Source organism: Lepidochelys kempii, chromosome 7 (assembly GCF_965140265.1).
Source record: "Lepidochelys kempii isolate rLepKem1 chromosome 7, rLepKem1.hap2, whole genome shotgun sequence".
Taxonomy (NCBI): Eukaryota; Metazoa; Chordata; order Testudines; family Cheloniidae; genus Lepidochelys; species Lepidochelys kempii.
Window position 1 is genome coordinate 939,210 of NC_133262.1, and position 23,653 is coordinate 962,862.

A 23,653-nucleotide genomic window follows, 5' to 3' on the forward strand; every position below is an offset into this window, starting at 1 on the left:
GGATGGGCTGTCGAGGGCCAGCGCCCTGGGCGGGGGCAATGGGGACACAGGGAGGTTTCTGGGGCACGGGCTGTCCTGGGCCAGCGCCCTGGGGAGGCGGCAATGGGGACACAGGGAGGTTTCTGGGGGATGGGCTGTCCGGGGCCAGCGCCCTGGGGAGGGGGAAAGTGGGGACACAGGGAGGTTTCTGGGGGATGGGCTGTCCGGGGCCAGCGCCCTGGGGAGGGGGCAATGGGGACACGGAGGTTTCTGGGGGATGGGCTGTCTGGGGCCAGCGCCCTGGGGAGGGGGCAATGGGGACACAGGGAGGTTTCTGGGGCACGGGCTGTCCTGGGCCAGCGCCCTGGGGAGGGGGGAAGTGGGGACACAGGGAGGTTTCTGGGGGATGGGCTGTCCGGGGCCAGCGCCCTGGGGAGGGGGCAATGGGGACACAGGGAGGTTTCTGGGGGTTGGGCTGTCCTGGGCCAGCGCCCTGGGGAGGGGGGCAATGGGGACACAGGGAGGTTTCTGGGGCACGGGCTGTCCTGGGCCAGCGCCCTGGGGAGGTGGCAATGGGGACACAGGGAGGTTTCTGGGGGTTGGGCTGTCCGGGGGAGGGGGCCAGCGCCCTGGGCGGGGGCAATGGGGACACAGGGAGGTTTCTGGGGGATGGGCTGTCGGGGGCCAGCGCCCTGGGCGGGGGCAATGGGGACACAGGGAGGTTTCTGGGGGTTGGGCTATCCGGGGGAGGGGGGCAGCGCCCTGCAGCGGGGCTCTGATCCGCTGGGTGCTAGCCATAATTCTCATCAGCATCTACTGGGCCTGGGGGGAGGGGGGCGCTCCCTCGGGGGGAGCGACCCCCTCTGTTGCAAGGCCAGGGGCCCTGGAGGGAAGCGGGGGCTACAGCCCCTGCCCACGATGTTTGTTCCACTCGGGGTCCCAGGCCTGGCCCCGTGTCCCAGCTGCTAGGAAACAGGTGTTCGCTGCGTGCTGCTGCGGGGTGTCTGGGGCAGCTCCTGGCAGACACCTGGGGGCCAGATCCCTGGCAGGAGCCACCCGTGGGGGGTCGTGTCCCCCTTGCACCAGCTGTCCCCCGGGCACCCCCGCCGCACCTGGGGCCGCCAGGTAGCTGGGCCGCAGCACTGCGGCGGGGGCCGCTTTCCGGGGGCGGGGGGAGCCCGGTTCGGGGCTGCGGGGGCGGAGGGCGCCGGGGGGCGGCCCGGCCCGGCCCGGCCCCGCCCCGCGATGATTAACTGGGGCGGGCCGGAATGCGGCGGAGCCGGCCCGGCCGGGGGGCGGGCGCAGCGCTGCGGGGCCGGGGGGCCGTGCGCGCCCCGCGCCGCCATGTGCCAGCCCCGCTGATGGGGCGCCCCGCGCCCGGCGCCCCGCTGCTCCTGCTGGCCGCCGCCCTGCTGCTGGCCGGGCCCCGCGCCGGAGCGCCGCGCCCCCGCGTCACCGCCAACTTCGTAAGGACCGGGGGGGCGCGGGGTCCTGGCGCCCAGGGCCCCCCGCGGGGCCGAGTCCCGGCAACCCGCCGCTGCCGGAGCCCGGGCACCCCGCGGACGGGGCGGCGGCAGGGGCCGTGCCCAGCTCGCCGGCCAGCAGCGCCCGGGGAGCAGGGCTGGGCTCTCCCCGGCGCCGGACGAGCACCAGCCGGGCTGGGCAGCGTCCCGGGGGGGCTGGGGCGGGGGGCGGCGTCCCGGGGGGGCTGGGGCGGGGGGCGGCGTCCCGGGGGGGCTGGGGCGGGGGGCGGCTCAGGTGTCGCTTTGTGACCTGGCCCAGGCAAACCGCGTGTCATCGCAGCCCCGTGTGAGCGCTGGCCGCAAGGAACGGGGGCGCCCTGAGGCGCTGGGGGGCTCCAGGGGTTTGGGGCGCGCTTGTAGGGGTCTAGGCCTGACCCCACCTGGGCACGGGTGGGTGTAAGTGGAGTCTGGGTGTTAGCTGAAGTCATGCCCCCAAAGCAGGTGATCGAAAAGGCCTGCTTGTGTGTGTTCGGTGTGGCCAGGGAAGCGCCAGGCCCGGGACTCCAGGCTTGGGTCCGGTCGGAGGGATGAGGACAGTTTGGTTGACGGGGTGGCGGGTGCCGTAAGCAGCCGGGTTGTTTCATTACGCCTGGTCTAGCAGCTAGCAAGAAATGGGGTAAAATGAGACCAGGACAAACCCTGGAGGGGGAGGGACCCAGCGCCATTAATCCGCTTGCCTGGCCACAGGGCAGAGGTCAGCTCGACATTGCAGGGGCCAGGGAAGCGATTAGAGGGTCGGAAACCTGCCTTGTCGTGACAGAGGCAAGGAGCTCAGTCTGGTTAACTCCGCCATGAGCCGGGCCGGGGTGAGGGACCCCAGCGTGTCCGGGCCGACTGGGGAACAAATCGTGGGTGAGGGGCAGTGAAGGGGTACCCGACCCTGGGGCTGGAGGCTGATGCTACACGCCTCCAGGTGCCAATTTTGGACAGGGAGGGGAATTAGAACAGTTTCCTTGGGGAGGTGGAGGATTCTCCATCCCTGGCCATGGTTCAGTGCGGAGCTGGTGTTTGCTAACAGCCCTGCTCTAGCGGTTACTGGACGGCAGGTCTCTGCCCTGTGCTGGGTGTGGGGGTCGGACCAGTTGGTCACAGTGGTCCCTGCTGGCCTGGGGACGTAGGACTGAAAGCTGGGCAGCAGGTTAAAATGGAGGAAAGGAACCTCTTTACACTGGACGTAACTAGCCAGTGGAACTTACTGCCACATGGAATCCGTGAAGCCAAGCGTGAGCTCAGGGACACTGTGTGAAGAATAAGGGTGCCCGTGGTTACCGTGTGTGGGCAGAGCTGTGCGTGAGCCAGGCACGTGCTGCTGGGGCCAGGGGAGTGTTCCAGAAATGCCAGGGGGGCTCCTGTTCCTGCCTGGGAGCAGCTGATGCTGGGTACTGCCAGGGAGCGGGGAAAAGAGGGGTGGATTCCCTGGGATCCCATGTGGGGGAGGGGATGGATTCCTCACTACAGGTGGTTTAGCACTGTTCTCTGTGGGGGGGCTCCCAGGGGGCCGTGTGTCTGTTTCTGGCTCTGTGGCCTGACCATGCCATAAGAACATAAGAAGGGCCAGATTGGGTCAGACCAAAGGTCCATCTAGCCCAGTGTCCTGTTGGCCGACAGTGGCCAGTGCCAGGTGGCCCAAAGGGAATGAACAGAACAGGTAATCCTCAAGTGATCCATCCCCTCGCCCATTCCCAGCATCTGGCAAATAGAGGCTAGGGACACCCTCCCTGCCCATCCTGGTTAATAGCCATTGATGGATCTACCCTCTGTGGACTTATCTAGTTCTTTTTTGAACCCTGTTATAGTCTTGGCCTTCACAACATCCTCTGGCAAGGAGTTCCACAAATTAAGTCCCAGGCCTGGCCTCTGGACTTCCTGGCTGTCCTCGGCCTGCTCAGTTCTCAGCCTGCCCCTCACCCCACAGCCAGTAAGTGGTGTGGGGCAGCCAGCCCTTCCCTGCAGCCCCGGGCCGTCTGCCCAGTGAGTGGGTGGCAGAAGAGGCCCACAGGCGCCTGCGTTAGGTAGGCGGGCAGTGACCCTGTCTGGGACGCAGGCTGGGAGTTAGAGAAGCGAAGGGGCCTGTTAGCTTGCTCATGAGTCCAGAAAGCCGCTGGGGTTGGCCCTGCCGTGAACACCCCGGGGTCCCGCTGGGGGCTCCCCACTTGGAATGACTGTTTGCACAGGGTGTTGACGGCGATAGTTTGACCACAAAGGTCTTGATTCGCTCCAAAGGCCGAATGGTGTTTCAGGTGCTCGAAATGTGGCTCCCTGAAGGCAGGTCCCCACATCCAGGCACTAACGCGGGGCTGCCTCGACCCATGGTAGTCGCTCCGGTGTGGGCAGGCAGGAATTAGCACTGGACGCTGCACGAGTTCACCTCTTACCCCCTTAGCAAACTGTTGGTGCCCTGACCAAGGGTCAGACCTTGGCTAGGGCCAGGAGACCAGTCTCTTCCCGAGACAGTTATTGGCTGCACCTATGAACCGTGCCTGATTCCGCTCACTTCCCCCCAACCTGGAAATAAGGGAAGCCTGGTACTTCTGCAGGTCACTGCTGGAGGGACCCCAGTGCCCGCTTCTCCTGAGCCCACGGGCCTGGGGCCCGTCGCTCACGCTGGCATCCCACCTGCATGGAGAGCTGTCCTTCACCCAGCTCTGCTGCAGGCCTGTACTCCCGCGGCCTGGTGCCTACCCGCAGGCCCGTCAGGGCAGCCAGCGGAACATGGGCCAGGCACTCAGCGCCCTGCCTTGGGCCCAGCTGGTCAGAGCCCGGGGAGGCAGTGCTGAACCCCCAGTCTCAGCCCTGCACTGCTCGGCCAGGGGAGTCTGCTGGGAGTGGAGATAAACCACTGCAGCTTTCCTGGAGCATAATACTCCTGGGGGTGCTGGGCCCTGTGGGCCGCCGGGGTTGGGATCGCGTGGGGGTGGCTCTGGGTGCCGGGGACCACCAGGGTGAGGGGTGCTGGGGACTGCCGGGGGTGCTGGGTGCTATCTGTTGTTCAAGGCCTCCTGCACTAACCCAGCTTCTTGTCCTTTGCTCACAGGCCTGCAGAGTCAGGGGTAAGTAAATCCGCTCTGTTAGTGGTGCTGGCTGTGGGGCAGGCAGGGGGCAGCTAGGGAGCAGCACTGCTCAGTCCCTCCCTCCTTCCACTGGGGCTGGGTCACGTCTCCGCCGAGCTGGGGTGCGGTGGGATGGGGCAAGACTTGGAGTCCGCCAAGGAAACCCAGACACTGCGTTCAGTGATGGTGCCACTCCCATGCAGTCAGCACCGGCCCCGGCGTGCGCTAGGGGTACCGGGCTGTGGGGCGGAGGGGCTGCCAAGTTGCAGGGGGGGGACTCAGTGGGGTTCTCTCCCCCTCACTGTCAGTGCTGACCCCCGTGCAGCGCTGGGTCCCTGCACTGTGGGGGTGGGGTGGTGCCCCAGGGGAGGGACCCAGCGGGGGTCTGGCGAGGTTGGGGTTGCCCCACGTGTCTGGAGTGCAGAGCGCTGGGGAATGTAAGTGCTGGGCACGACCCAGCCAGCCCTCGCCTGCCACAGAGGGTGACCAGGAGATCCCTGCTCGGCGGGCATGGTGATGGGCACATGCCATGGAGAGGGCTGGGAGGCAGCTGCACTGGGAAGGCCCGGGTGGGTCCTGGCTGCCTTTAACCGCTCTCCTCTCCTCCAGCGGACGGTGCCCTCCCCAGGCCCCGGTGCCACCAGAAGGAGCAGGATGGAGCAGCCCTGTCCCCTCCAGCCCTAGCTCTGAGCACAGCCCGGCTGTGCCAGGCCTCCCACGACTGCCAGCCGTGTGTACGCGTGCGCCTGGCCCTGCACACCGCAGGTAGGTGGCCCGCCACACCTGAAGCCCGTTTTAGAGTGGGTTCCTGGGGCCCTGCTTGGCCCTGTCTGAACCCCCCTTCAGGCTAGGGACACTCGCAGAATTCCTGGGAATGACCCCGGGGAGGGGGACCCATAGGGCTGGCTTCGGTGGGGGCTGGGGAGCTTCCCCAGGAGGTGGGGTGCTGCAGAGGGGCCCTTGGTAGGGCCTGCTGTGAATTTGGAGTTCACCCCTTTCTCTCTCCCCCAGGGCTGGGGAGTGTCTGTGGGCTGCAGCTGGATTTCCTGGTGCTGGGCTCCAACAGGGCCAGCTGGCTGCAGGTCTGGAGGCGGCACCCGGAGGCTGCAGGCTCCCTGGTGAGTCAGCGCAGACCACGCCCTGGGCTCCTGGCTCATTCCCTCCTTGGCAGCTGTACGGTGCCAATCCCAAGGCCTGGTGCCCCTGGAGCCGTGCCTGCTCATAGGGTCTGCACCGGGGGACGGGGGGGGGCGACTGCGGGGTTCCTGGGGTGGCGAGGGGCTCCCATGGCAGTGCTGGGGGGGAAAGGGAGCTCTTGGGGTAGAGGCAGGGGGAGGCTCCGGAGGTGGGGGGGGCTGGCTTGCAGAGTGAGGGGAGGGGTGCTCTGGGGGGGCGCTGGCAGGGGCTCACCCTGTGCTCTCCCTGCAGTGGCAGGTGCAGTTTGACTGTTTCCCGGTGGAGAGCGGGCGCCGTGTTCTGGTCTCGCTTGGCACCGTCCCTGACCGGGGGCTGAGCCTGAACCAGAGCCACCTGGTCCCTGCAGAGCCAGCAGGTGAGATAAGGGGGTCTCCCTCCTCGGGTGCTGGAAACCCCACCTCCCTGCAGAGACCCGGGTCCTGGTAGAAATGGGAAGGGCTGCTGCTCACCAGCTCTCGGTGAAAGGGGCTGTGGGGGCTGTCTCTCGGGGTTGCTGTGGGGGAGCACGGGGGGGCTGTGAGCGGGGTCTTTCTGGGGGTGCAGTGCTGTGTCTTAGGCCCAAGGCAGCGTGGGCCTGGGGCTGCCTCTGGAGCACGGCTGGTCCCAGGCCCGAAGCTGAGCTGGCTTTGGCCCAGCAGCTGCCGCCCCCGGCTCCTGGCCGCCCCCCGTGGCTGCTCGTCTGCCGGTGTGAGTCAGGGCTCCCTGTGCTGGGGGGCAGGGCCCACACAGGCTGGCGCACGTGGGCACGAGCTGCACTGTGCTGCCCATCCCCTGCCTTCTCTGCCTCTGCAGGCCCCGAGTTCAGCTACGCCTGGCACCCGGCGGCTCGGGCCATTGAGGTGTTGGTGCCTGAGGGTCCTGACCTGACCGTACGGCTATGCCACCAGCTGGCCCTGGAGTGCGAGGAGCTGTCCGCCCCCTTTCCCCGACAGGTGAGGGGCACGGCCCCAAGGGGCTCCCCCCAAGCGGGCGGGGGCGGCCAGCCCAAGGGGAGGGGCCCCGCAGTTGATGGGCCGGGGGCACCTCCAGCACTTGCCCTTCCAGCAGGGAGCCCGGCCGTACCTGGGGGTGCCAAGGGTGGGCACAGGGTCCCGGTGCCCCTTGGGGGCCTGGCTGGGCTCTGCCACCCTCACCTCTGCCACCTCCTTCCCTGCCTGCAGGCGCTGGTGTCGGGCGGTCGCAGCGTTGTGCTGCCCTATGAGTTCCTGCTGCCCTGTCTCTGCATTGAGGTACGTCTGCCAGCCCCCGGCCCCCAGCCCCCGGCCCCCGGCCCCTGCTCTGGCCCGACAGCGACTCGCGTGGGGGAGGGGAGAGGGTGTCTGGGCGCTCGGGCGGGCGTCCGGGAAGGACAGAGCCTGGCTGCTGGTTTGCCGGGGTGAGGTGTGGGGGTCCGGGGAGGGGAGGTCCTGGGCACTGGGGCCGGGGGTGGGAGGTGCGGGGGTCCGGGGAGGGAGGGGTCCTGGGTGCTGGGGCCTGGGGGGAGGATGGGGTCTGAGCACTGGGGTTGGGGGGGAGGTGTGGGGGTCCAGGGAGGGGAGGTCCTGGGCACTGGGGCCGGGGGGAGGTGCGGGGGGTCCAGGGAGGGGGGAGCCTGGGCACTGGGGCCTGGGGGGAGGATGGGGCATGAGCACTGGGGCTGGGGGGGAGGTGTGGGAGTCCGGGGAGGGGAGGTCCTGGGGCGGGAGGTGCGGGGGTCCGGGGAGGGAGGGGTCCTGGGTGCTGGGGCCTGGGGGGACGATGGGGTCTGAGCACTGGGGTTGGGGGGGAGGTGTGGGGATCCGGGGAGGGGAGGTCCTGGGCACTGGGGCCAGGGGGGGAGGTGCGGGGGGCTTGGGCGCTGGGGCCGGGGGGGAGGTGCTGGGGTCCGGGGAGGGGGGGGGCCTGGGCACTGGAGCCTGGGGGGAGGATGGGGCCTGAGCACTGGGGTCGGGGGGGGGAGGTGCGGGGGTCCAGGGAGGGGAGGTCCTGGGCACTGGGACCGGGGGGGGAGGTGCGGGGGGTCCGGGGAGGGGGGGGCCTGGGCACTGGGGCCTGGGGGGAGGATGGGGCATGAGCACTGGGGTTGGGGGGGAGGTGTGGGGATCCGGGGAGGGGAGGTCCTGGGCGCTGGGGCCGGGGGGGAGGTGCTTGGGTCCGGGGAGGGGGGGGCCTGGGCACTGGAGCCTGGGGGGAGGATGGGGCCTGAGCACTGGGGTCGAGGGGGGGGGGAGGTGCGGGGGTCCAGGGAGGGGAGGTCCTGGGCACTGGGACCGGGGGGGGAGGTGCTTGGGTCCGGGGATGGGGGGGCCTGGGCACTGGAGCCTGGGGGGAGGATGGGGCCTGAGCACTGGGGTCGGGGGGAGGGGAGGTGCGGGGGTCCAGGGAGGGGAGGTCCTGGGCACTGGGACCGGGGGGGGAGGTGCGGAGGGTCCGGGGGGGGGCCTGGGCACTGGGGCCTGGGGGGAGGATGGGGCCTGGGTGCTGGGGACGGGGGGGGGGAGGTGCGGGGGTCCGGGGACGGGGGGCCTGGGCTCTGGGGCCGGGGGGTCCTGTGCGGCCACTTACTCAGCATCTGATCCCTTGGCTCCTCAGGCCTCCTACCTGCACCGCGACAGCCTCCGTACCAAGCTGTGCCCCTTCCAGGCCCAGCCGGCAGCTTGTGAGTGGCCTGGGCTGGGGCATGCCGGCCTTCGGGAGTTCCTGGGTGGGGGGCTGGAGCCCTGGGACAGAGGCTGGGGCTGGAGTCCAGGGGGTGGGTCTGCCCCTGCCCTGAGCCTTGCGTGTGCTGCTTGACTCAGCACCCCGACCTCCCAGCCCTGGCGGCACAAGCCCTGCCGGCAGCATGGCAAGCATGGTAGCCTGGTGAAGGCACCTGCCAAGCCCCCAGCGTCTCCCTGGGGCACCTGGGCCTCTGGGCGCTGGCAGGATTCACAGCTCCGCTGCTCCCATGGGTGCAGTGCCCCGAGCGCCCACAGGGTCCGCGGCCTGGCCCGGTGTCCAGTGCCAGCTGGTACCATAGCAAAGCGCAGCGCTGGCCTGCCCAGAGGGAGTGCCCACGGGTGGGCCATGCAGCAGAGGGACATAACGTGCCAGGCCCTGCCTGGCTGGACTGGTCAGCGTCCCATCAGAGCAACAGGCTGGGCCCGGCTCCGTGCGGGAGACGAGCCGCGCTGCCCTCGCACCCAGCCCAACACCCCCTGGCTAGCGCCCCCCCGGAGCCTTTGCAGGCTCCCGATCAGCACTGAGCTCGCACTGGGGAGAGCCGAGTCACTGTCCGGGTGACCAGAGCCATGCCCCAGTGACGGAGCTTTAGGATGCAATATACCTGGGTCTCCATCCATGTCACCTGCCCAGACACCTCGCAGGGGCCGCGAGCACCGGGGGACGCTGGCTTTGGTACAGACCTCACATGACACCCGAGGGCAAACTAGTCTGTAGCTGCCAGACCCAGGCACTGGGGCCCCTGGCTGTGCTGGTGATGCAGGGTCTGGGGCTTGAGGCAGGGTGTAGGTCGGGCTGTGCAGGCGATTGGGGCTGAGCCTGCCAGTGCCTCTGGCTGATGCCTTTCTGCCCCACAGATGGCTCTGAACTGTGGGCGTCCATGCAGTTCCATGACTACAGTGCCAGCAGTGAGGCGACCATGGTCATGGTGCTGAGTGCCCGCTGCCCGCTCCACCCGACCGCCACCCTGTGCTGGAAGGAGAGCGACACCGGGGCCTGCCACAGTATCCCCAACTCCACAGCCATGGAGTCCAACCAGGTAAGAGAGCATGGCAGTCCCCGTGGGGGGCTCGTGCTGCGGGACTGAGCCGGCCTGGGAGTCGGGCGAAAGCTTGGGTCCTGCAGTGCCCGTGCAATTACGAGCCCCCCGAGCACCGAGCCCAGCAACACTCAAACTGCTACAGCATTGCAGCGTGAAGGGCAGAGCCCCTACGGGCAGGGAGAGGGGCTTAGCACCCCAAGAGGAGCAGGGTCCCCCAGCTCTCAGAACACATATGGAAGGGGGGAATTCAGGGCTCACAGGCCCACCCCCACCCCTCTGCTACCCCTCATATTCTCCAACTCCTCCAGTCTTCTCCCCTGCCATTCCCCCAATCCCGCCCTATTCCCCCTTGCCTGAGGCTCCAACCCCTCCTCCGTCCCTTACCACCCATTCCATTTATCCCCCTCCCCATAATGCCCCATCCATCCCTTGCTGCAGATCCAACCCCTCTTTTCCTAGTCCCACCTGCCTGGGCACCCCTCCCCGCCCCGCAAGCATTCGCCGCTCAGAATCCATGTCAGGCCCTTCTGGAGAATCTGCCGTCCTCAGATTTCCCCACAACAAAGTAGAATCGTAAAGTGACCGAGGGAGGCAGATGTTCCCATATGCTCATGGTTCATTCTCAGATTTCCCCCGGGGGTTCCCTGCCCCCCTCTCCAGTGTGTAAGCGTTTCTGGTATGTGTCCAGGGCGCCTGTTCTTAGCTCCCCCCGACACCGCAGTGTGCTCTCAGCAGGTGCTCCGAGCCTGCCTGTTACTTACACACAGAGGGAGATCAGGACAGCAGGTTTCCCAGCTCACATGGGGGGTACGGAGTGGGGCTCAGATCCCCACCGTGAGGCAAGCCCCTCCACCTGAAGAACCTGGTTTCCATGAGGAGCACAGGAAGTGTGTGGGGGGCTGACTCCCATAGATGGGCAGAGGCCTGCCCAGATCCTGGCATGCATGCAGTGGAGACTGGGAGAGTGGCACAGAGACCCCCCTGCAGATCCCATTTCACATGGGGGTAGAGAGAGGGGCTCAGCCCCCTCCACAAAAGGCAGGCCCTGAGACCCTGGCTGACACACGGGTGTGTAAGAGGCCAGGTCAGCCCCCCATAGGTGGGTAGGAATCCCCCAAAGTGTGGGGCACACACAAGGGGGCAGGGAGCAGAGCTCAGACACACCTCGGGGGCAGGGGCCCTGTCACGGGGTCCCTGAGCGATGCTCTGGAACTGCTCCCTATGAAGCCAGGCAGGACTCTGGGGGAGCCTCCTCTCTCGGAGCAGACTGTCCCCAGGGCACGACCTTCCTGTGTCTGACCTCGGAGCATTCAGCATCCCCCGCCCCACCATGCGCTTCCCACAAGCGGAGTCCTGGGGCAGCCAGAGGGTCCTGCCCCCCAACTCCGCAGTCAGACGGGACTCTCAGCCAGCCAGTAAAACAGAAGGTTTATTAGACGACAGGAACACAGCATAGAACAGAGCTCGTTAGCACAGAAATCAGTGACTTTCAGTGAAGTCCATCTTGGGAGTCCTGGGCCAGACGCCCTGGACTCTCACTCTTCCAGTCTCCCCACCCAGACTGCCAGCCTCCAGCCACCCCACCTCCAACACCTCCCCCCCCCATTGCTGTTCCCCCTTCTCTTTGTCTCGCTTTCCGGGCAAAAGGTGTCACCGGGTTGCACCCCCTCCTGGGTCTCAGGTTACACAGCTGCAAACAGCTGGGCAGGCTCACCTTCCCTGAGAGCCTCAGCAAAATCACACCCCCAGTTCCCACCACCCCAGTACTGGTGCAGCACACAGGGAAACTGAGGCACACACAGTATTCGCACAGAACAGTGAGGCTCTCATGCAACATAACAAGGTGAATAAAACTCCACTTGGTCACAGGCCCCCAGATCCCAGCTCACAGACACCCCAGATCCTGGCACCCACCTAGAAGGAGAATATGGGGCCCCCCATCACTCACCCCCATGTGTCCCTCACTTCCCAGCTCCTCTCACTTTCCCTACCACCCATCCCCATTTATTCCCCTTCCGCTCAATACAGCCCCAAGTCCCTCTGACCCCTATGACCCCCACTCTTCCACCCCCTAAAATGCCCCTCCCCTGCTAGCAAGCACTCGCAGGGGGAACTTTATTTATTACAAAAATACTTTGATTACACCTCCTCCCCCCCCGCCCCCCCCAAATAAATGAACAAGCAGCTTGCTGGAGCTGGATTTCGGCAATACGCCAGCTCCTCTGTTCCAGATGCCTGGCCTGCCTGGGGCCTGGCCTCACGTGGCTAGCTGGCTCAGGTTCAAAGAATGACTGCACATCCCCTGGAGCTTTGAAGGCTAGCAGCCCTGTTTACTCCTTTCCTCACATCTGCCCTTGGGGGTCGGCACAGGAGGCTTGCAATGTGCTGACCGTGACGAGCTTCATTTGTTTGAAACCACGTTTTAATTAGATTTGCCCTGAAAGTTTGGGTGGGCCGTGCCCTCTGTTGGGGTGGCCCTCGAGTGCTGGGTACCTTGGCGCAGTTTGAGCTCTGGTTTGAGCTCTAGCTGTGAGCCAAGAAAGGTTGTCAGAATCTCTCCACTTTAAAAGAGGCTGGGAGTTTTGGGGCTGTAGCTCAGGAATTCTGTGGTCAAATGGCCCTAACTGTGGACTGCTTACAGAACCCTGCTCCTCTGTGAGGTACACCACGGTTCAGGGCAATGCAAGGGATCTTGTAGATTTTAGAACACTTAGAAGAGTCGAGCTTTAACCAGAAAAGCCTTGCATCCAATCGGGGGAGTTCTATATTCCACTTCGTCTTTGCAGATACAGAGGAACTGATCACAGCGCTAAACATTAATGGATACAAGTGAGCATGAACTGGTCACATTTATGATGTGCAAACAGAATAAAGTCCAGACCAGTGTGTTAGATACTAGGTACTTTAAAAGGGCTAATTTTACAAAGCTGAAAATAATTATGAGCCAAATCAGCTGAGAGGAAGAATAATAAAAAAAAATGTGAATGACAGCTGGGAATTGTTTAAGAACACTTTGCTAGATGCCCCAAAAGGCCTTGTTGGTTAAAAAACTGACCTGGTTTAGAAGGAAGATGATGGCAGCTACAGAAAATGAATGATATAGATACACATAACAAATGGAAGAAAGGGGAAGTTTACAGTAATGAATATAAATCGGAAGCTGGGAATTGTAGAAAATTGATAAGGGAAGCAAAGGTACACAAGGAAAAATCTATGGCCAGCAGAGTTAAGGACAATAAGAGAGAGTTTTTTAAGATGATTAAGAGCAAAAGAATTTTAACAATGGTATTGGTCCACTACTAGATGGAAATGATAGAATTATTAATAATAATGGAGAAAAGGCAGAAGCGTTCAATAAATATTTCTGTTCTATATTTGGGGGAAAAAACAGATGATATAGTCATATCACACCATGAAGACAACTTTTATTCCACTAGTATTGCAAGATGTTAAACAGCAGCTACTAAAGTTAGACATTTTTAAATCAGCAGTTCCAGGTAACAAACATCCAAGAGGTTTAAAACAGCATGCTAAGCAGCAAACTGTACCCTTAGTGCTGATTTCCAATAAGTCTTGGAACAGTGGGCAAATTGCAGAGGCCTGGAAGAAAGCGTATGTAACAGGCGAAGGGTTTGTCTACGTTTAACATGCTCTAGCGGCACGGCTGTCGCTGCATGGCTGCAGTACTTCAGTCCAGATGCCACCGATGCCGCCAGGAGTGGTAGATGGCAGCGTGGGAAAGCAGCTAGGTTGCCAGAATTCTTCCATCGACCCAGCTCTGTCTACACCAGGGGTTAGCTCTGCATGGTTACATCTCTCACGGGTGGCTTTTTCACACCCTTGAGAGACGCAGCTATGCCATGTAAGTTCCCTGTGTAGACCAGCCCTTTGGCTTCTCTAGAGCGTCAACATTTTGATTAGAAAACAAGAATGATATAAAATGAACATAGCACATGTTCCATTGATTGAAAACTGGCTAACTGATAGGTCCCAATGTAACTGTAAACGGGCACTCCGCAGTGAGCAGGTCTGTTTCTAATGGGGTCCTGCAAGGATCAGTTCTTGGCCCTACGCTAACTAACCTTTTCATTAGTGACCTACAAGAAAACATGAAATCACCACTGATGAAGCTTGGAGGTGGGACAAAGTGGGGGAAGGATAAATAACGCGGAGGCCGGGCCACTGGCGCAGAGCAGTCTGGGGCTGGATCGCGGGGCAAGGTGGGCTCAAGCAAACACTGTGGCTTGCTGTCCACTAGCAGCTCTGCTGGCACAACTCCCCGCTGTTACTGGGCGGTTTTACTGCGGCGAAATGTAAATGTGCGTCCCTAGGAAGAAAGGACGTCGGCCACGGCTAGGGGGCTGTGTGCTGGGGGCAGGGACTGAGAAAGATTTGGGGGGGGTAACCAGCTGAACATGAGCTCCCCCTGTGACGCTCTGGCCAAACAGGCTAGTGCCACCCTGGGTGCATAAACAGGGCGCTCTCGGGGGAAAAGCAGAGGTGAGTTTCCCTCCATGTTTGGCACGGGGGTGACCGCTGCTGGGGCCTGGGGCAAGTTCCAGGCGGCTGTTGACGAATGGGGAGGGCTCAGAGAGGAGCCACGAGGGGCATTAAAGGCTCACAAAACGCCTTACAGCGACGGCTCAAGGAGCTCCGTCCACGCAGCTTAACAGAGCAGGTTCAGGGCTGCCTGGACCCCAGTCCCATGGTTATTGCGAATACGAATAACACGATATAAACCAAAACAGCTGGAAGGGAGACCTTCCTCCCCGCCCCCGCTTTGGGTGTTGTAATGTGGTGCGTAGGGCTGCTCAGGTGCTCACCCCCTCCAAGCAGCTCTGCCACCCCCTGCACCTGGTCGTGGGCCCAGCCCCCCACACCTGGACCCAGCCCTGCGGGACACGGTCTGCTGCTGCAGGGTAGATGTGGGTTTGTTCTGCAACATGCCCCCTGCCCCACCCCCACGTGGATAAAACCAAGTGCCCAGAATTCCCCAAAGAACAAGATTTGTGGGGCTGTCAGCTAGTGTCTCTGTGGGGAACAGGTTTGCTAATGGGCTGCTCAGTCGAGCAGAGGGAGGTCAGACGCAGCCCCAGGGCCGGGCGGTGAAGCCAGAGAAAGTCAGACGGGAAATGAGGCGTATGTTTTTAACTGCTGGCCAGTTTCCCAGGATGGTGGCAGATTCTCCATCCCTGGCACTGGTTCAGTGAGGAGCAGACAATGCTAACGGCTCTGCTCTAGGGGTTACGGGGGGGCAGGGCTCTGGCCTGTTACACAGGGGTCGGACGAGGGGATCACAATGAGTCTCTCAGTCTCTGAAGGGTGAGGCGAGCTGGAGGGGCCTCTGTCCCATCCCACTGCCCCAGGGGTACCTGGGGTGCAGGCACCTCTCCTCCAGTGCTGGGCCCAGAGCCTGCCTGGCCCTGGGGCCCTGCCATGAGCACTCACTGTCCCCCCAAAGGGATGGGCTGCAGACCCCTGGGGCTTCCCCTGAGAGCCGTCCCTGGGCTCTGGCAGTTGTAGGTCAGCTGGGATGGGCTTCGGCTCCGGGGACTGAGTGGTGGGGGGCCCCTGTGGGCTGTCCCCTCCAGGCCAGGGACGTGGAGTGGAGTCTCCTCCAGCCTAGGCCCCCTACCAGAGTGGGCAGGCTCCCCATGATGCATGAGGGGCAGGGCTTGGCCTGGGCTGACTCCCGCCCCCAGGTCCCCCAGCTGCAGCAGCTGCCTCTCCCCATCCAACTGCTTCTGCAGCACCGCCCTGCGAAAGGTGACCTGCTTCTCCCAGGGCTGGCCCGGGGCCTCTGGGAGCTGGGGACAGGATGGCGGGGTGGGGGAGGTGCACTGCCCCCCCCCAAGAGGTGGAAGAGGTGGGCCAGGCCCCCCAGGGAGGTGGGGGAGCTGAGGTGGGGGGGTCCCCCAGGAGGTGGGGGGGTGCTGGTAGTTTGTGACATGCTCTCTGCTCTGGTCTAGGCCTACACCGTGGAGAAGGTGGATGTTCACCCTCTGCTCTGCTTCAAGGTGAGCCCCCCCGCATGCCCCCCGGCTGAGCCCCCCCACTGGCAGGAGTCCTGGTGCTTCACTGGGATCTCTGGCTGGGTGGCTCCCCTGAGCCACACGCTGAACCCAGTGCCAGCGCGACCCACCCTGCCCTTCCTGGCACCCCCACCAGAGACCCTAGGGCCTCCTTGCAGGGGATCCTGCCCAGGTAAGAGCCAGAGCCCTGGCCCCTGCCCTCTGTCGCCAGCTGGGAAGCAGCAGGCAGGCGCGTGCTGTCGGGGCAGAGCGGGCTGGGGTTGCAGAGCTGGGCCCTTGTCTCACACAGGGCAGGCAGCCGCTGGCCAAGGCCCCCGGTGGGTAAGGGAAGCCCAGCCCCATGTTGATGCCCCTTGCGGTGCCACCTTACAGAGGAATGGCTCCAGCCCTGCCCCAGAGCCGACCCAGAGGGGCTGATGGGCCCCCGATCCCCATTCCCCGCCCTGCCCAGTGGGAACGGGCTGGGGTCAGCACGGGCTGGTGTGCCCTAGAGCCGGGCAGCTTCCCGTGCCGTGCCCTTCAGCGGAGCGTGAGCAGCCTCCGCTCTCAGTGCCCAGCCAGAGGGGCCCGCTGGCGAGTGCTGACCCCCGGCCCGGCCTCCCTCAAACACCCTCTCCAGGCAGGGCCTTTCCGGTGACTTTCCTTGTTTCTCTCCAGTTCTCCTACGGCAACAGCAGCCACGTGGAGTGCCCACACTGGCCAGGTGAGCCTGCCCTGCCGCTCTGCAGTGGGGACTGCGGGGTGTTCGGGGGGCTGGGGGCCCAGAGCCATACCGGGTCGCCGGCTGCCCCACACGCCTGCAAGAGGCTGGCAACGGGGCCTGGTGCCCCACAGGGCTCTTGGGGCTGGTTCAGGGTCTGCTGGGCACGGGGACTGGTGGGGCAGGGAAGGGGGGTGCAGTGCACCAGCAGCTCAGCTGAGCCCTAGACTGACAACTTCCCCCTGCACAACCTGGCTGTGCCAGGCCCCCCGTGCCCGCGGGCTGAGTTCCCTGCGCCACCCACGCCTCTGAGCTCCCTGAGCGCAGCAATGCTCCCCCAGCCCCAGGATGCAGCCTGCTCTGGGCGGGAGCTACGGCCTGGCAGCACTGCACAGAACAGCACCTCCTGTGGGGCAGGAGGGGAGCAGGGCTCCCCTCCCCACATGACACAAAGCACCAGGGCCTGACACGAGGAGTTGGGGCTGCTTCCCATCATCATGGTGTCTGGCTAAGGGGAAGGGGGGTTCTCTCCTGAGAACAATGGCACCTGCCCCACAGCACCCCCTTTCTCCATGCTGGGGCCAGCCCTGCCTGCCGGGGGAGAGCGCCCCCTGCTGAGCCCCCGCCCCGCTCCCCGCAGCACAGCGCCCCCTGGGGCCCGCCCTGCCTGCCGGGGGAGAGCGCCCCCCGCTGAGCCCCCGCCCCGCTCCCCGCAGCACAGCGCCCCCTGGGGCCCGCCCTGCCTGCCGGGGGAGAGTGCCCCCCGCTGAGCCCCGCCCCGCTCCCCGCAGCACAGCGCCCCCTGGGGCCAGGCCTGCCTGCCGGGGGAGAGCGCCCCCCGCTGAGCCCCCGCCCCGCTCCCCGCAGCACAGCGCCCCCTGGGGCCCGCCCTGCCTGCCGGGGGAGAGCGCCCCCCGCTGAGCCCCCGCCCCGCTCCCCGCAGCACAGCGCCCCCTGGGGCCCGCCCTGCCTGCCGGGGGAGAGCGCCCCCCGCTGAGCCCCGCCCCGCCCCGCTCCCCGCAGCACAGCGCCCCCTGGGGCCAGGCCTGCCTGCCGGGGGAGAGCGCCCCCCGCTGAGCCCCGCCCCGCTCCCCGCAGCACAGCGCCCCCTGGGGCCAGCCCTGCCTGCCGGGGGAGAGCGCCCCCCCGCTGAGCCCCCGCCCCGCTCCCCGCAGCACAGCGCCCCCTGAGGCCAGGCCTGCCTGCCGGGGGAGAGCGCCCCCCGCTGAGCCCCGCCCCGCTCCCCGCAGCACAGCACCCCCTGGGGCCAGGCCTGCCTGCCGGGGGAGAGCGCCCCCCGCTGAGCCCCCGCCCCGCTCCCCGCAGCACAGCGCCCCCTGGGGCCAGCCCTGCCTGCCGGGGGAGAGCGCCCCCCGCTGAGCCCCGCCCCGCTCCCCGCAGCACAGCGCCCCCTGGGGCCAGGCCTGCCTGCCGGGGGAGAGCGCCCCCCGCTGAGCCCCCGCCCCGCTCCCCGCAGCACAGCGCCCCCTGGGGCCCGCCCTGCCTGCCGGGGGAGAGCGCCCCCCGCTGAGCCCCCGCCCCGCTCCCCGCAGCACAGCGCCCCCTGGGGCCCGCCCTGCCTGCCGGGGGAGAGCGCCCCCCGCTGAGCCCCCGCCCCGCTCCCCGCAGCACAGCACCCCCTGGGGCCAGCCCTGCCTGCCGGGGGAGAGCGCCCCCCGCTGAGCCCTGCCCCGCTCCCTGCAGCACAGCGCCCCCTGGGGCCCGCCCTGCCTGCCGGGGGAGAGCGCCCCCCGCTGAGCCCCGCCCCGCTCCCCGCAGCACAGCGCCCCCTGGGGCCAGGCCTGCCTGCCGGGGGAGAGCGCCCCCTGCTGAGCCCCCGCCCCGCTCCCCGCAGCACAGCGCCCCCTGGGGCCAGCCCTGCCTGCCGGGGGAGAGCGCCCCCCGCTGAGCTCCACTCCCTGCAGCCTCCTGTGTTTTTCTTGGGTGTCTCCATTGAGGATTCACTTATTTTAGTGATAAGCTGTCACCTCAGCTCAGTCTGACCAAGGGAGATCAGCTCAGTGCAGGAAGGGTTAATGCTTTACCCAATCTGGGGAGGAGCACTGCAGCTTACAAAGGGATCACAGGAACCCGGGATATTCTACCCTTTGTTTCCAGCAAACAGACAAGCCTGGTGTCCCGGGACCTTAGTTCCCCTGTCCCGCAGTTGTCTCTGTGAGTTGTGCTGAGCACGCTCTGCAGTGTGCGACCCTTCCCAAACCACACATCTTGGGCCCTCGCTCCTGCTGGAGGCCCTGCACGTGTCACCTGCTTGTTCATGCCCGCTCTCTGCTGGCATGAGTGCAAAGCCTGCTGGGAGGCTGGCTCCTAGTTACACAACGTAGCATAAGTGCAAATAACACACAGCCGCCTACACGTCCCTGGCACTGACTAACCTCTCCCTTGCTGGTGCTGGCCAGGCCTGGCCCTGCTTCGCATGAGAGCCAGGGCCCTGCAGGCCCCGGGAGGGCCCCTGAGTGAGCCCTCCTGTTTTCTCCCTGTAGACGCTGCCTGGAATGTGTCCCTGAGCGTCCGGTTCCTGCAGCTTCTCCTGCATGTGACCTCCACTGTCCCGGCATCCTTCAGCGCAGCCCTGTGCCGGTGGCAGGGGAGCCGCTGTGAACCAGAGGTGCCCGTCTACACCGTCACAAGCGTAAGTGGCTTGGCCCAGGGGCCTGGCGCCCTGGGACCCTGTGTGCTCGCAGGCCATGGGCAGGATCGGAGCCCCCTGTGCCCAGCCAGGGGGCAGGGAGGGGGAGGGGGTGCTCTTTGGTTAATGGCGTCCTTCTTGGTTTGCAGCCAGAGAGCTCTGGACCCAGGGAGCTGACCCTGCTGCTGCCGGTGCAGATCCTGGGGGGCTGTGTGCTGGTAAGGCCCCCACCCCTGCTGCTGCCCTGTTCAGATGGCTCTGCCCTCACCTTACCCAGCCATTCTTATGTTCGTGCCCATCACCATAGTATCTGAGCGTCTGGCATCACACAGCCCCCTCCTCGTAGGGTCACAGGACCCCTGCCACACCACAGAGCCTAGGGCTGCCAACTTTCTAATCCCACAAAACCAAACACCCTAGCCCTGCCCCTTCCCTGAGGCGCCCCCGCTCACTGCATTCCCCCTTCCTCGGTGGCTCGCTCTCCCCCACCCTCTCTCACTTTCACTGGGCTGGGGGTTGGGGTGTGGGGGTGGTGAGGGCTCTAACTGGAGGGGGGCTCCGGGGGGGGCCAGAAATTAGGGTTTCAGGGTGCAGGAAGGGGCTCCAGGCTAGGGCAGGGAGTTGGGGTGCGGGAGGGGGTGAGGATTCCAGCTGGCGTACGGACTCTGGGGTGGGGCTGGGGATGAGGGGTTTGTGGTGCAGGAGGGGGCTCCAGGTTTGGGTGTGGGGGCTCAGGGTTGGGGAGCGGGCTGATCTCAGGCGGCTCTCGGTCAGAGGCAGGCTCCCTACCTGTCCTGGCATCGCGCTGCGCCCTGGAAGCAGCCAGCAGCAGGTCCAGCTCCTAGGTGAGGGGGCCAGGAGGCTCCGCACGCTGCTCTTGCCCGCAGGCACCGCCTGTCATGGAGTCCCCGGGCGACGCTCTGGAACTGCTCCCCACGAAGCCAGGCAGGACTCTGGGGAAGTCTCCTCTCTGGGAGCAGCCTGTCTGCAGGACACGCAGCTCCCCCGGCTTCCACCTTCCTGGGTCTGACCTCGGAGCATTCAGCCTCCTCTGCCCCTCCCTGCGCTTCCCCCAGCGAGTCCGCCCAGGCAGGGCTCCTGGGGAAGCCAGAGGGTCCTGCCCCCCAGCTCCGCAGTCAGACGTGACTCCCAGCCAGCCAGTAAAACAGAGTTTATTAGACGACAGGAACATGGTCTAACACAGAGCTTGTAGGTACAGAGAACAGGATCCCTCAGTCAGGCTCCGTTTTGGGGGGCAGGAGGCTTCCCCCCACCTAAGAGCTGGACCTGCTGCTGGCTGCTTCTGGGGTGCAGCGCGGTGCCAGGAGAAGTAGGGAGCCTGCGTTAGCCCCGCACCGTCTCTGACTGCACTTCTAACGGCCCCGTTGGTGATGCTGACCGGAGCCGCCAGGGTCCCGGGTGTTCTGGTCGAAAACCGGACATCTGGCAATCCTAACAGAGCCCCCTGGCCTCTGCGTCACAGAGCCCTCGTCATAGCACAGAGCCCCCTCCCTGCCACGTCACACAGCCCCCTGCCCCCTCCCCCTGCAGGGTCACAGGACCCCCCTCCCCCCACCACATCACAGAGCCCCTTGGTGTCAAACCCCCACGTGCTCTCTCTGTGCCTGGCAGGTTTGGCGCTCCGACGTGCAGTTTGCCCGGAAGCAGCTCCTGTGCCCAGATGGTAAGTATGGCCCCACGCAGAGCCCCGGGGGGCAGCCAGAAGCAGAGAGGTCATAGTGAGGAGGAAGCAGATGTGCCCGTCTGCCCCTGCATAGGTCACCAGCCCCAACCCCACCCAACCCCCACACACTGACCCAGCTGTGAGACCCAGGTGTCCCAGCCCGCAGGAGCACGGCTGACGTGTGCCCCCAGCAGAGAACAGCGCCTGAGGGCCCCCCCACACACACACACACAGAGGAAGGCGAAATCCCCCAAGGTCACTGCCCCCTGCCCTGCGGAAGACTCCTTCCCCACGCCCTGCAGCGCTCGGTTAGCCCCTGAGCAGGTGAGCGAGAGCCGGCCGCCCAGCACTGAGAGGGAGACCGCTTGGTGCCCCTCAGGGCCCTGGCCCTGCCCAGTGCCCCCATCTCCAGCCACGGCCACCCCCATGCTTCAGAGGAAGGAGCCAAAAACACCAGCCCCAGAGTATGTGCTGGGGGAGGGGATCCCTTCCTGACCCCTGCCTCTGTTCGGCTGCAGTGGTGAAGCATGAGCTTGTAGGACCAGAAGGCAGCACTGGACAGCGCCTCTCACCCCACTTCTCTTCCAGTTGCTCGCAAGCGCTTTGGGCTGCTCACTCTGGGGCTGGCCCTGGCTCTGGGGCTGCTGGGAACCGTCCTGCTGCTGAACTACCGGAGCCTCCGGAAACTCGCCACAGGTGAGGGGCTGGGGGGCCAGAGTGGGTGGGGGGCAGAATCCTGGGGGGCAGAGAGGCTGGGATCCCTGGGGGGTTGGGGCAAGGAGCCAGTGAGGGGCTGGGATCCCAGGGGGCAGAGGGGGCTGGATCTGGGGCGGGGCAGAGGGGACAGGATCTGATGAGTCTCTGGGGGCTGGGATCTGGGGAGAGGAGGGGACGGGATCCTGGGGGGCTGTAGACACAGTTGGACAGGAGGGGAGCAGGGTGGGGGCCTTGCTGGCTGAGCAGGAGGTGTGACCCGTTGGGGAGGGTCCTGCGTGGGAGCTCAGCCAGGCGAAGGGCTCTGTCAGCCAGGCAGCCTGGAGCACTTAGCCCAGGAGCCGCCCGCTGCAGAGCCCTGGGCGGGGGGCAGCCCAGCCACTGACCCTGCCCTCTCCCCACAGCGCCGCGGGGCCGTCGGCCCGTCCTGCTGGTCTATTCCCCCGACTCAGAGGAGCACAAGATTCTGGTCTGCGCCTTGGCAGACATGCTGCGCTCGGTGCTGGGCTGCGACGTGCGGCTGGACCTGTGGGAGGCGGGCAGCGTGGGGCGGCTGGGCGTGATGCCCTGGCTCCACGTCCAGCGGGAGCTGGTGGCCCGGGAGCAGGGCATCGTGCTGCTCCTGTGGAGTCGGGGCAGCGCCCGGCTGTACCAGCTGTGGCGGGGGGTGGCCACAGGCAGCAGCGGCTCTCCGGACCCCCACGACCTGTTCGGTGCAGCCATGTCCTGTCTGCAGAGCGAGCTGCAGGTGGCCGCGGGGGCAGGGCCGCTTGGCGACTGGGCGCTGGCCTACTTCGGCGAGCTGTGCAGCCGGCGAGACGTGCCCCCTGCCCTGTGCCCCCTGCCCTGCTACCGTCTGCCGCGGGAGCTGGCTGGCCTGGCACGGCTGCTGCAGGGCAGCACCCGGCCCCCCGCCTGCCCCTGGCCCCGCCCGCCACTGCACAAGCTGCTGGCGTCGGAGAAGAGAAAGGGCCTGCAAGGCAGGGTGGAGCTGTGCCGGCTGCTGCGGCAGCCCAAGGGGGTGCCCCTGGCCAGGCTGCCAGCCCCCCCAGTGGGATCTGTGGGCCCCAGCCCCTGCACCCCTCCAGCCAGGCCCACCTTGCAGAGACCCTGCTGCACCTGAGCATGCTGCCGTGGGACACGTGCCAAGGCCCTGGGCCAGGGAAGGGGCCAGGGGGCTGTGGTTGGCAGGGGGAGCAGAGCCCTCACCAGGGGCCCTGGAGCTGCCAGAGCGGGGCTGGTGGGACATGGCTGGGCTCCAGGGTGCCACATCCATGCCCCTGAGACCAAACGTGTCTGCAAGGGGCTGGCAGCCACGGGGCCCAGGAGAACCCAGGTGTCCTGACAAGGGGCAGCCTGTGAGCCTGGGTTTGCTCGGGGCTGGGAAACTGCCTGGGGCAGGGTCTGGCAGGGGCGATGGGGCAGGGCCTGCCTCATCCTCTGGTGACCATTGTGGGGTCTGTTGCCATGGCCGTGAGGGTGGAGAGACTCTATGGCCCGAGGGGGAGGGGCAGGGCCCCTGTGGAGGGGGTGGGGCTGGCCCTGGCCCCGGGGGGCAGAGTCCTGTGGGAGCCCCCTGCCATGCTGTCCCTGTGACCCTGCCCAGCGGAGGGAGCAGGCTTGCAGGGGAGGTGACCAGTTCAGGGGCTCTGCCCACAGCATGGCCGGTGCCCGTCACTCCCAACCGGCCCGGGGCCCAGCAGGCAAGAACTTGCTCCCCACTCAGCTCGCGCGGCAGGCAGAGCCACCAGCCGGCTGGGTGCAGGAGGTGTCTGGACACTGAATAAATGAGTTTATGACCTGTGAGGGCTCAGCTGATCCATCCGACCGTGGGGGGGCCAGGGCAGGGCTGTTGTGGAGCTCCTGGCCTTGCCCGAGCTGGACCAAGCCCTGCAGCCCACAGGAGGTGTCCTGCCGGGCTGGGTGCCCAGGCAGCTGGTGCTGCTGCTCCAAGAGGCTGGGATTTGGGGTGAGGCTGAATGGCACCCGAGGACTCGTTCGCCTCCAGTCCCTGGCTGACTTGGGCAGAACGAGCCCCTGACCATCCCTGTATTTGGGGCTGGGCACTGCCCATCCTGGGAGGGACATTGGGCCACTTGTGCACCCGCCCCATGCCCTGGTCTCCTGTGTAGGTGTCCTCAGGGGAGCATGGCTTCCCGCAAGGAGCGTGTGGGCTCCGGCTGGATGGCCCCGAGCCCCCTGCCTCCTGCGAGCTCTGGCATTGATGGACACCTCCCCCCTTCTCCCCATCATGGTGCACCCTGGGCATGTTGCTGACAGTCCCCCACTGCTGACCTGGGTCAGGGTCTGCCGCAGGCTCAGCAATACCCAGCTGTGTGGGGGCTCTGGCCTGAGTCGCCTTCCCCCCGTCCTGCCAGCTTG

The 23,653-nt window shown here is 65.9% G+C and overlaps 1 protein-coding gene across 3 annotated transcripts; it reads left to right on the plus strand.

Moving 5' to 3' along the window:
* The first annotated feature begins 1,850 nt into the window (after positions 1–1,850).
* IL17RE (interleukin 17 receptor E) lies at positions 1,851–23,077 on the plus strand. 3 transcript variants are annotated; one of them, XM_073350823.1, is made up of 16 exons: positions 1,851–3,420; positions 4,537–4,552; positions 5,162–5,317; positions 5,564–5,670; positions 5,981–6,104; positions 6,542–6,681; positions 6,910–6,978; positions 8,321–8,387; positions 9,307–9,488; positions 15,461–15,508; positions 16,181–16,226; positions 18,728–18,876; positions 19,023–19,091; positions 20,506–20,557; positions 21,146–21,253; positions 21,676–22,476. In XM_073350823.1, exons 1-16 carry the CDS (start codon positions 3,247–3,249, stop codon positions 22,392–22,394), a joined length of 2,226 nt encoding a protein of 741 aa, XP_073206924.1. In that variant the 5' UTR covers positions 1,851–3,246; the 3' UTR covers positions 22,395–22,476. The 3 variants fall into 3 exon arrangements, with proteins under 3 accessions (XP_073206924.1, XP_073206922.1, XP_073206923.1); XM_073350821.1 differs by lacking the exon at positions 1,851–3,420 and having other exon boundaries at positions 3,484–4,552; positions 21,076–21,253; positions 21,676–23,077; XM_073350822.1 differs by lacking the exon at positions 1,851–3,420 and having other exon boundaries at positions 3,484–4,552.
* Positions 23,078–23,653: the final 576 nt, after the last annotated feature.

Bases quoted from the DNA above. Each gene is read 5' to 3' on its own strand.
- IL17RE (XM_073350821.1), top strand. From the start codon at position 4,123: ATGGAGAGCTGTCCTTCACCCAGCTCTGCTGCAGGCCTGTACTCCCGC. The intron at 4,553-5,161 runs GTAAGTAAATCC...CCTCTCCTCCAG, and splicing joins ACAGGCCTGCAGAGTCAGGG to CGGACGGTGCCCTCCCCAGG. The intron at 5,318-5,563 runs GTAGGTGGCCCG...TCTCTCCCCCAG, and splicing joins CCTGGCCCTGCACACCGCAG to GGCTGGGGAGTGTCTGTGGG.